The sequence below is a fragment of the Rhinopithecus roxellana genome, chromosome 10, assembly GCF_007565055.1.
Source record: "Rhinopithecus roxellana isolate Shanxi Qingling chromosome 10, ASM756505v1, whole genome shotgun sequence".
NCBI classification, from domain to species: Eukaryota; Metazoa; Chordata; class Mammalia; order Primates; family Cercopithecidae; genus Rhinopithecus; species Rhinopithecus roxellana.
Genome location: NC_044558.1, coordinates 121,175,668 through 121,188,306, shown reverse-complemented (window position 1 = coordinate 121,188,306; position 12,639 = coordinate 121,175,668). Strand labels below are relative to the sequence as shown.

Here is a 12,639-nt window from a genome sequence, read left to right as displayed (position 1 = left end):
CTTCTCAACACACCTTCAACAAAGATGAAACCCTGAACAAAGAACTTGACAATTTGGATTGCTAAAAAAGTAATTTTAGTCAGTCAAAAAATAATAATACTTGAGCTAGAGAGGTCGTATGCTATAGCAGAAAGAGCACGGCTTTGGATCCAAGAGACCTGGATTCAAATTCTGGCTCTATCACTTTCTAGCTGAACATTTTTAGACAATTCACTCAGTAAGTTATTAAAACAAAACTGAATTGTCTGAACCTTGGCTTTCTCATTAGTGAAGTAGACTAAATCTTATAGTGTTGTTTAGATTACCAAATCAAAATGTGAAAGCACTTTGTAAACAATCTCTTTACAAATGTTAATGTACCAGAATGATAATTCTTAAGGTCACAGGCCAGCAGAGATCCTGAAACCTGCTTACTTCTAACTACATTACTCCTTTACTCCTTCTGGGAGCCATGAGAACCACATAACTTGAATTTTTAGGCTATACTCCTGGATTTTGTATTGTTAGGATGTCAGAAGGTTGAATTCTTTCCCCTCTGGAGTTCTGTTACAGCAGAGAGTAGAAAAAAACAAAGCCTCACAAAAATCACAAAGACCTTTCAGGTTGACTGTTTAGAGTATTTGGGAAATTCTGTGATTTAACAGATTAAATTGATCCCACTAATGACATATTCCTTTACCTATAGAGAGGAATACCTGTCAATGGAGGAAGAGGGCAATAATAAATTCACGATCTAACACAGTTTCAGTAACTATTAGAATATTCCATTCTGAGTGGCTAACAACCTCTTTAAAAGCTATAAATAATACAAGTAAGCCCAAATTAAAAGATCCTGAGTTACTGCAGAATCTCTAGTAAAAATCAATCACTGCCCAAATTGACAGCAAAACAAATTGATTCACCAATTCTTTCACTAATAACCTAGAACCCTGAAAAGTGACAAAAAGAAGTGACCACTTACCAACTTGTGAAGTAAGTCATCTTTCTTATTGCACTGAGAAAAAAAAATCCAACTTTTGATGGTTTCAGCCACTTTTAACAGGATACCTTGCTGAAGGACACGAATGACATGGTATAAGATTATTAAAGCATACCCAAACAGCAGAAAAACTTCCAGTTACTTACCTCCAATCAATGAGAATTTTTATCATAAAAGGGAGAAAAAAGTTGTCCAGGTTATATTCTTTGTCAATATGTCTCAGCCTCCTTATTAGTTCTTAAATTTTGTTGCATATCAGGATCACCTGGAGATTTTAGTTAGAAACATATTCTCGGGCCCCCAAACTAAAGATTGTGATTTGATACATTTGGATTGAGGCCTGAAAATCTGATTTTTACAGAACAGGTAGAAGTCATTCTGAAGCAGCCCATTTATCCTGGGAAGACTATGTACTATATCAACATGATGATAGTATTTATTTCAGAAAGAAAAATCTTTTTCTTTTTGAGAACTTGGTTACAAGTTCTCAAATATTAAGACCATTTCATTCCACAATACTAAGTCAAAAAGATACCTTGACCATTTTAGAAAAATTATCATATATTGATAAAAAAATTTTACTACTGAATCAACCAAAAATTCAATTTACCTTAATAGCCCATTCCTTGAGCATGCCAGTAAGTGCAGTTTATATTCATTGAGTGATTACTATATCTCAGGTACTGCAAAGGGTCATGGGAAAAAAGATAAATACATATAACTATTGTTTTCAGGAACTTAGTATAGAAGAAGAGACAATATAAAGAATTACAATCAATGTAAAGTCTGAAAAAGTAGTGGAAAAGAAGAGGTCAGAGAGGACCTAACACTGGAGCTCAGTCCTAATGGATGAGTAGGAATTCAACAAAGAAAGGAAGAATGGGCCGGGCGCAGTGGCTCATGCCTGTAATTCCAGCACTTTGGGAGGCCGAGGTGGGCAGATCACCTGAGGTTGGGGGTTCAAGACCAGCCTGACCAACATGGAGAAACCCCGTCTCTACAAAAAATACAAAATTAGCCAGGCATGGTGATGCATCCCTGTAATCTCAGCTACTCGGGAGGCTGAGGCAGGAGAATTATTTGAACCCAGGAGGCGGAGGTTGTGGTGAGCCGAGATCGCGCCATTGCGCTCCAACCTGGGCTACAAGAGTGAAACTGCGTCTCAAAAAAAAAGAGAGAATACTTCAGTCAAGGGAAGAAGATGAAGGAAAGAGCCATGAAAACACATGCCACGGGGATGGTGGCGCACGCCAGGACAGTTATGACCCAAGGGAAGAAGGGATTAGTAAGGAAGTTAAAAAGGTACACTGAGATAGGTTTTAAAGGATCTTGGTCTTATACACTATAATAGTATGAACATTATCCTGTAGGTCGTGAGGAGCTACCAAAGATTTTTATGCAAGGAAGCGAAACAATAAAGAAAAATAATTGGCAATAGTGCAGAGGCTAAATTGGCAGGGAATGATTGTAGACAAGAAGCATGATTAAGAGGATATTCAAGGCCGGGCGCGGTGGCTCAAGCCTGTAATCCTAGCACTTTGGGAGGCCGAGACGGGCGGATCACAAGGTCAGGAGATGGAGACCATCCTGGCTAACACGGTGAAACCCCGTCTCTACTAAAAAATACAAAAAAACTAGCCGGGCGAGGTGGCGGGCGCCTGCAGTCCCAGCTACTCGGGAGGCTGAGGCAGGAGAATGGCGTAAACCCGGGAGGCGGAGCTTGCAGTGAGCTGAGATCCGGCCACTGCACTCCAGCCTGGGCGACAGAGCGAGACTCCACCTCAAAAAAAAAAAAAAAAAAATTAATAACTCAGCTAAATAACAATAAAGGCCTTTAAATTAGGTAATGAGTACAAAAATGATCATGAATAAGAGTTAAAGAGACATAGAAGCTGACTTGATGTATCACTTGATGACCAAGGCTATGTCAGCATGATTGGAAATAGTATGGTAACTGAGAGGGTGGTGATTTGGGACTATTTAAAAGAACATTTTTTGTTTGTTTGTTTTGGGGGTATCTGAGAGGGTGGTGATTTTGGACTATTAAAAAGAATATTTTTTAGCTTGTTTGTTTTGGGGGTGTCTGAGGAAGTCCTATTTTAGACAAGTTGAATCTGAGCTTTGTGGGGCACATGCAGATGAAAATGTCTAACAAGCATCTGGAACTCAGCAAAGACTGGAGAACAGACATAAGTGGCAAGAAAGTAGATGAGATCCCCAGAGAAGACATCAAGCCAACAAGAAGCCTGCTGCTAAAACTCTATGGAATGAATTTAAGAATAATCATAGGAAAAGAAACCAGAAAAAGAGACAGAATGAATATTCATAGTAAGAATATCAGGGCAGACTACTTAACAACTACTAATAAGCATATGCAAAAATAAAGTTAAAAAAGAGGCTGAGGATGGTTTCATTAAGAACTCATAGAAAAACAGCTTTTCAGAGGAAATAATTGATACTTCATTCCTTGAAAAGAATTTTGGGAGCAATTCTAAACATACATTCCCTGACAATGAGCTGAACAATACAAGTTTTCTAAAATTTAGCTCTCCCCAAATTAGGAAAAAAATTGGTCGGGCACGGTGGCTCACTCCTGTAATCCCAGCAGTTTGGGAGGCCGAGGTAGGCAGATCACTTGAGGTTGGGAGTTCAAGACCAGCCTGGCCAACATGGTAAAACCCTGTCTCTACTAAAAATACAAAACTTGGCTGGGTGCGGTGGCCTGTGCCTGTAATCCCAGCTACTTGGGAAGCTGAGGCAGAATTACATGAACCTGGGAGATGGATGTTGCAGTGAGCCAAGATCGTATCACTGCACTCCAGCCTAGGCGACAGAGTGAGACTCCGTCTCAAAAACAAAACAAAACAAAACAAAACAAAACAACACACAAAAAAGGAAAAAACTTCATTTTAGAAAAACATAGATCCTACAGTTAAAAACTTGTCTTAGAAATGTGCAATATGGCTGGGTGTGGTGGCTCACACCTGTAAGGCCAAGGTAGGAGGATTGCTTGAAGTCAGGAGTTTGAGACCAACCTGGGCAACATAGTGAGTGGCAATTTTTAAATCTCTACAAAAAATAAAGAACAAAATTAGCTGGGCATGGTGGCACATGTCTGTGGTCCCAGGTACTTGGGAGGCAGAGGTGGGAGGATCACTTGAGCCCAGAAAGTGAAGGCTGCAGTGAATTGTAATCACACCACTGCACTCCAGCCTGGGTGATAGGGGAAGACCCTATCTCAAATAAATAAATAAATAAATACAAAATAAATAAAATGAAGACAAAGCAAGCTTTCCAGACATACGATAATTTTTTTGAGACAGGGTCTTGCTATGTTGCCCTGGCGGGTCTCCAACACCTGGGCTCAAGTGGTCCTTCTGCCTCGGCCTCCCAAAGTGCTGGGATTATAGACATGAGCCATTGTGCCCAGCCTGGTAATTCTTTTAAAACAACCTCTGGCTATGCTTTTTATTGTTCCTCAATTTCTGAGGGGATTCAATTTTAAACTCTCACTTGACTTATTTATAAACTAGCAACAACATTTCTAAATATAAAAATACTTGTCATAAATGACAATAATACCCATAAAACCCAAGTTTGTATCAAAACAAAACAAAAAAAATTAGAGGTAAATGACCATCTGCTGCTCTAAGACTATCCCCTGGCCATTCTTTGTTTTGTGTTGTCAAGTAACCTCAAATCCAAGCTTATTAAATAGCCTATTATATACCAACCCCTTCCCAGGAACATTTATACTTAAAAGGGGCACAGGGAAGAAATGATATCAATGGAGGACTAGGAAAACTGGTTCTGATCCATGCAAACTCTAATCCTAACTCTCACCTTCTGGGTGTTAGTCAAAAAATTCTCTAGTGTTTACTTGGCTGTTACAAATGGGCCAGCTTGGTTACCTCACATTTTAGGTGTCTTTGTAAGAAGATTGGGGAAAGGATCCTTATGCCAATCCATACTTTCCCTGTAAATGACTAATTGAAAGCTTTAAATGCTCTTCTCAATAGTGATAAAACACTGATTAAACTAGAATGCTCAAGGAATGAGGAAATTTGGTTATATTTTTTCTATTAAATTACAATTCCTTTGGTTAAAACTAAAATGTAGTAGATAGGTACACAGAGGTTAAGAACATAAACTCTGGGAGTAAACTACAGGTTCTAATCCCAACTCCACCTCTTATAAGCTAAGTAACCTATGATAATTTATAATCCTCCTATGCTTCAACTGTCTCACCTAAAAATAGAGTAAATATTTTTATTTTTTTATTTTTTGAGACGGAGTTTTGCTCTTATTGCCCAGGCTGGAGTGCAATGGCATGATCGCGGTTCACTGCCACCTCCGTCTCCCAGGTTCAAGCGATTCTCCTGCCTCAGCCTCCTGAGTAGCTGGGATTACAGGCGCCCGCCACCAAGCCCAGATAATTTTTCTATTTTTAGTAGAGACAGGATTTCACCATGTTGGCCAGGCTGGTCTCAAACTCCTGACCTCAGGTGATCCACTCGCCTTGGTCTCCCAAAGTGCTGGGATTACAGGCACGAGCCACTGCGCCTGGACCATAAATTTCTTATCTTAGTAAATATGGCTAGCAGGACATAAATGAATCTAGAAAACGCATTTTGTACAACATAATTGATGGAGATTTTTCTAGTATCTCAGCTTCACAATGCTGGACATCGACTATGAGATATTTACTGTATAAATGTATTTAATTCTATATATTAAAAAAGGTACCAGAAGTTATACTCACTCCATTATATACCCCTGAAACTATGTTTAAGAAATATCAATTTGCTTTCTTGTAATTCATACTTTAAAAAAAAAAAAGATTTAAAGAGAAAAAATCCAGTTAGTAGAGGATTCCTATTAGTTGTGCTCTCATTAAAGTTTTAGTATATTTTTTCCGGTTCTGTTTGGAGAGCATCAATATTTAAATAAGTAATGTATTTTAATTCTCCACCAAATTATTTCCTCACTGGATATAAATTACCTACAAAATATTCCAAAGCAGTAAGCATTCATGTTTATCTAAACAGAAAGTTTTGTACTATTGATGAAATAAACAGTCTTACCAGTGTGAGGGAGGATATGGAAGTGCTTAGGAAGTATCTAAATAGCCAGTAAGGTAAAGTGCAAAAGATTCAGCCAGAAAGAATGAGCATGCTTTCTTACTTTTGGTAGGACTCTTGTAGGAGGCTTTTGTTGTCCCTCTGTTGTGCATTTTTCTGTTTTTGGTGACAAAGAAGAACATATTTCAAAGTCGGTGTGTCCCAGATCCTGTAAGTATTGGTAAAGTGGAGAATTCTGAAAAATACATAAAATAAAGCATATTTCAAGATCATTACTATTTCAGAAGTTTCGGAGGCCAAACTTAATACCAGACATTCACTATTGTGACCAGTATGTCCAAATTCTTTAAGGTTTCTTCTATAAGAACTGAATTGGCCAGGTTTGGTGGCTCAAGCCTGTAATCCCAGCACTTTGGGAGGCCGAGACGGGTGGATCACGAGGTCAGGAGATCGAGACCATCCTGGCTAACACGGGGAAACCCCGTCTCTACTAAAAAATTACAAAAAAACTAGCTGGGCGAAGTGGCGGGCGCCTGTAGTCCCAGCTACTCCGGAGGCTGAGGCAGGAGAATGGCATAAACCCGGGAGGCGGAGCTTGCAGTGAGCTGAGATCCGGCCACTGCACTCCAGCCTGGGCAACAGAACGAGACTCCGTCTCAAAAAAAAAAAAAAAAAAAAAAAGAACTGAATTATCTGTTATAATACAATGCCATTTAACACAAACAAATCAACAAACAATTCAACAGAGGAACCCAAAAAAGGAAAAACTCTAAATAAAACACACAGATTTCTTTTTGAGTGAGTACCAGCAAGAAAAAATGAATTTAGAAATGTAAATAGATTGTTAAGCAATTTCATTGCCCCAATTGTTACAGTCTTAGACTACTTCAGAATAGCCAATATTAGTTACAGATAACTCAAACGACAATGTTATTACTCAAAGCCAAGAACACTTAAACAATGATTATATTGTATTATAATTTTTTATCATCATATTCCTTAATTCATTCAAGCACAAATATGTATTATCTACCATATGCTCAGCACTGTGAACAAACTTAAAACTCTTCAAGAATGTTACCTTAGATAAGCTATATCTCACATATGAGCATATGACAAATAGGACACAGTATGGCTAACAAAAGCATTAGAACACAGAGGTTAAGAATACTATCTGCTGGGCGCACTGGCTCACGCCTGTAATCCCAGCACTTTGGGAGGACAAGGTGGGTGGATCATCTGAGGTGAGGTGTTTCAGACCAGCCTGGCCAACATGGTGAAACCCTGACTCTACCAAAAATATAAAAATTAGCCAGGCATGTGCCTGTAATCCCAGCTACTCAGGAGGCTAAGGCAGGAGAATCGCTTGAACCCAGGAGGCAGAGGTTGCGGTGAGCCGAGATCACGCCACTGCACTCCAGCCTGGGTGACAACAGCAAAACTCCGTCTCAAAACAAACAAAAACCAATCTACAGATTCAAATCCCAACTCTGCCTCTTACTAGCTAAGTAACCGGGAAACGTATAATCCTTTTGTGCATCAACTGTCTCATCTAAAAATAGGAGTAACAGCACTTAGTTCATAGAGTTCTTATGAAAATTAAATTAATATAAGGCATATGGAACAGTCCTTGCCACATAGTAAGCACTCCATTTATATTTTTAACTATAAGCTATGTGGAAAGAGCACAGATTTTTGGAACAGACCAAAAAAAAAAAAAAAATCACCCCAACCGTATTGAACAGAAATATCAATGTCACTACTGGATGAAAATCTACTGGACAACTATTTCTGAACAGCAAGCTTTAATTTTAACTTTCAACCTTCTCTAAAGCATACAGTTGGTGACATGTTTAAAAATAAATCTTGGCCGGGCGCAGTGGCTCACACCTGTAATCCCAATACTTTGGGAGGCTGAGGCAGGCTGATTATCTGAGGTCAGGAGTTCAAGACCAGCCTGGCCAACATGGTGAAACCCTGTCTCTATTTAAAATACAAAAATTACCCAGTCTTGATGGCAGGTGCCTGTAATCTCAGCTACTTAGGAGGCTGAGGTGGGAGAATGGCTTGAACTTGGGAGGCAGAGGTTGAAGTAAGCCGAGATTACGCCATTACACTCCAGCCTGGGTGACAGAGCAAAACTCTGTCTCACAAAAATAAATAAATAAATAAATAAATAAATAAATAAATAAATAAATCTTGATTCCATTCAATGAAATATTCAAATCTCCAAAAAGACGGTAATTAGCTTTCAGAGATAAAACAACAGAAAAAAAAAAAAAAAAAAAAAAGAGCAACACAGTTAAACTACTACGTGGCAAATTCGGCAAATTCTTAACTAAGTATTTTATTTTCATCTTCTAGGTTACGGTTCACAACAATAAAAGGTATTATTATCACCATAATTATTATTTTTATTCCAATTCCACAAATGAGGAAACAGGTTCACTCAGTTAGAAAAAGCAGGATAATACTATATTACTTAAAATAAGAAACAGTCCTTTCCATGTCTATTAAGGAAGACACCAAAAAGTTACTTACAGTTCAGTACAAATACGACCGAGCAAATTAACATTGTCAGGAAAGTATTTGGATACTATGAAAACAGGAGAGATAGCTAAGATAGACCAAGACATTTAGGGAATATATTCTTGCATTCAGAAGACTGAGGTATAGTGGGAATCTGCTGGACTGGTAGCAATTTGTGGAATAACAATTTGAGAGAATAGGAATTGAGTCAAATGCCTTTCTTTTAAGCTACGTTTAATCTCTTTTTTTAAGAAAATATTAAAAAAAAAGTAATATAAGGAAAATATGTTTCTTATCCCTCTACCAGATTTAAAATTTCTGGCAGCACAAATGGTTAATCTTGATATCACCCATAATGTATATTCAAATACTGCCTTGAATTACTGAATCTGCATTTTCAAAGTGAACTGTGAACCCCACCCTGCTCTTGCCCCGGTGGGGGCAAGAGAACAAGAATGCCAGTTCATTTGTTTGGGCTGACCTTACATACTTTAAAAAAAAAAAACATTGTTTTTAAGGCAGTAGAACCCTTTCTTCAAATGAACTCCCATGGGGAAGAACAATAAATAAGATGGATCAAAGGGAAGTTACTCTAACTCTGGGTCAGCAGCCTTTTTCCGTAAAAGGCCAGATAGTAAATATTTCAACTCTGCAAGCCATATAGTCTCTGTCACAACTAATCAAGTCTGCTGCTGTAGTGAGAAAACAGACACAGCCAATACATAAACTAATGAGTATGGCTATGTCCCAATAAAACTTTATTTATAGACACTGAAATTTGAACTTCATATAATTTTCACATGTCACAAAATATTCTTTTGATATTTTCCCTAGCTGTTTAAAAACATTTTAAAAACCTGCCACACAAAAATGGGGGTACAGGTCACAGTGGCAAATCCGGCCCAAAAACCTTAATTTGCTGACTCCTGTTCTTTTTGTTTTCTTTTTTTCTTTTTCTCTTTCTTTCTCTTTTTCTTTCTCTCTCTCTCTTTTTTTTTTTTTTTTTAGATAGGGTCTTACTATGTTGTCCAGGCTGGCCTAGAATTCCTGGGCTCAAGCTGTCCTCTGGCTTTAGCCTCTTGAGCAGCTGGGACTACAGGTGCAAGCCATCGTGCCCTCCTCTTCTAATAAAAGACTCAGTCAAAACCAGGAGACATATTCTTGACTGCTAAGTGTTCTCGGCAAGAGACTTAGAGAGTTGAGATGAGTACAAACTTTTTATTGAGATTATAATGCCCTTTTTTACTGCACACATAGCTAATACTCTCATCACTGACCCCAATGTCCTTTCCTTTTTCACTTTATGTCACAGATCACAAAATAACAAAATATAGTATAGATTTTTTTTTAAAAAATGATAATCAGAAGAGAAACAATAATATTTTGTTCTTCAAGTATGTTCTGTATATAAGCTGAGGGCATATATACATACTCAGTTTAGATCACCATAATCTGGAACATTTACTATTTCACATTTCACAATAATAGCACATTAATCACTCACCTTGTATATCACAGATCATATCCAACAGTATCATGTGATACAGCAAATTCTACCAGTAGCTTATTCTGCTTTTTCTCCAAATAAAACTTCTCGTTAACTTTTTGACTGGTTTCACAGGCTTCTTGTTAAAGGTGTGGCACATCCATTTGTGCTATATAACTATGAGTGATTCCTCAGTAGTTTTGGTTTCTTCCCCATCTTTAGTAACAGATCAGTTTTATCTCAGAAAGCACTGTTTTACAGTGCTGGAGAAATCTGGCTTACCAAGGTGATCACCATACTTTGTTTTATGGCTGTATGTAACAAAGTATTTGACAAAGTTTCATAGAAGACAACCTTTGGAGACTGAGGTGAATGTACTGCAGGTTCAATAAAATGTAATTTCTAGTTATCTACTATTTTATTTCATATTTGCATTTTTCTATTTTTGGCTGTTAGTGCAAATCACATCACTTCCTAACACATGTAAACCCAGATACTGTATGAACACTATGAACACTCAAGTTCTATTCATTATGTTTACATTAATTCTTTAAAAATGTTTAGGAATAAAATTGCTATCAGTTTTTCTCTGAAACTGTCAAATAACTTGTGTATTATGTAACAGATCTCAGAAAACCATATCCTGACCAGTAGTTCTCAGATTTTTTGGTCTCAGCTCTCCTTATAATCTAAAAAACTATTGAGAGCCCCAAAGAGCTTTTGTTTACATGGACATCTAATTATATCATATTAGAACTCAAAACTAAAATTTAAAAAAAATTTATCATTTTACTTGAAAATAGCAATAAACCTGTTACAATATTAAACATATGTTTAATGAAAAAATTCTCCAAAATGAAAAAAATTTATTAAGAAGAACAGATTGTTTTACACTTTTTGCAAATCTCTTTATTGTTTGGCTTAATAGAAAATTGCTGGATACTTATATCTGCTTCTGCATTCAATGTGTTGCAATTTATTGTTTTGGGTGAAGTATACAGAAAAATCAAGGCTTATACAAATAATATAGTTGGAAAACCAGAAGTATTTTAATAGTCTTTTCTGATCATTGTAGTATCAAAGAAGAATAGCCATACCAAAACAACAAGTAATAGTTTCAAATAGCTAAATGTTAATATAGAATATGCAACCATCTGACGAGTTTTTTGTACTCTGTACATGCACGAGAATGGGAGTGAAAAAGGCAAATAATGTCTTAGTATTAAAACCTGATCATCCAACATAAGATAATTTATTTTGACTTTTTTTTCTTTTACAGCAAGGGGGGGCTCCCTATTGCAACTGTTCTGACCACTATATTTACAGGTTTTGGGATATTAGGCTTATACACTAATAAATACAAGGAAGTGTTTATTTTTCATAAAGTATTATATGGCAGCTTTAGAAAGGGGTGTTTTTGCGTGGAGGGTAAGGCAGAGTAGGTAGTTGTCTCTATTATGACTTTTCCTTGGTTTAAGCAAAACAAAACCACAAATGTTTTATTTAAGTTGTTTTTTTTGAAGAGAAATCATTAACACTGGACTCAAACTATAATTTCGAAGTATTGGAGAATGTTATTGATGCCAAAAGAAATACGAGAAACCTCAGACACAGCATGTGGGAGCTCCTCAGGAAATCTTTGTGGTTCACTATTCCTGTAAGTTTTAGCTGACAGAAAACACGTATCATAACACCAGAAAGAATTTTGCTAAATGAAAAACATCCAAGAAACTTTGGTTGTGTTAAGATTGTTCTGGTGGCTGAAACATTTTTGCAATAAAAATAAACAAAAATAGACAGGAAAACCCCACATTTTTGCTGAAGAAAGCTCTTCAAGAAAATATCTCATCCAAGTCCTACACTACTAGCACTTCTTGCCAGTCCTACTCCCTGCAGGCCCCACATAAAGATATCAGATCCAGGTGGGTGCAGTGGCTCACACCTGTAATCCCAGCACTTTGGGAGGCCAAGGCGGGTGGATCACTTGAGGTCAGGAGTTTGAGACCAGTCTCGCCAACATGATGAAATCCCGTCTCTACTAAAAATACAAAAATTAGCCAGGCATGGTGGCACATGTCTGTAATCCCAGCTACTCGGGAGACTGAAGCAGAAGAATCTCTTGAACCTGGGAGGTGGAGGTCACAGTGAGCTGAGATCCCGCCACTGTACTCCAGCCTCGGCAACAGAGTGAGACTCCATCTCCAAAAAAAAAAAAAAGAAAGAAAAGAAAAGATATCAGATCTCCCAGATGTACACAGTTTGACCATTCACTTATGGCAACGCTTGTTTTCTACATGATTCATGATGTATTCTGTACAAGTGCCAGTGTCATCACTACATCATTGCTGGTTAGCTTTTATTTGAGACAGGGTCTTTCTCTGTCACCCAGGCTGGAGTGCAGTGGCATGATCATAGCTTACTACAGCCTCAACCTCTGGAGGTCAAGCAATCCTCCCACCTCAGTCTCTGAGTGGCTGGGACTACAGGTGCAAGCCACCATTCTCAGATAATTTTTAAATTTATTGTAGAGATGGAGTCTTGCTATGTTTCTCTGGCTGGTCTCT

The 12,639-nt window shown here is 37.7% G+C and overlaps 1 protein-coding gene across 22 annotated transcripts in view; it reads right to left on the bottom strand.

The window, feature by feature from the left end:
• Positions 1 to 12,639, bottom strand: part of VEZT (vezatin, adherens junctions transmembrane protein) — an 83,976-nt gene that overhangs the window by 43,477 nt on the left and 27,860 nt on the right. For 9 of the 22 annotated variants that reach the window (XM_010383908.1, XM_010383907.2, XM_030938628.1 and 6 more), the window contains 2 exons: positions 6,164 to 6,295; positions 962 to 1,051 (listed from right to left, as the gene is read on the bottom strand). In XM_010383908.1, coding sequence (XP_010382210.1) covers positions 962 to 1,051; positions 6,164 to 6,295 — 222 coding nt within the window. Of the gene's footprint in view, positions 1 to 961; positions 1,052 to 1,589; positions 1,663 to 6,163; positions 6,296 to 12,639 lie in introns of all 22 variants that reach the window. The other 13 variants (XM_030938624.1, XM_010383913.2, XM_010383911.2 and 10 more) reach the window with 3 other exon arrangements.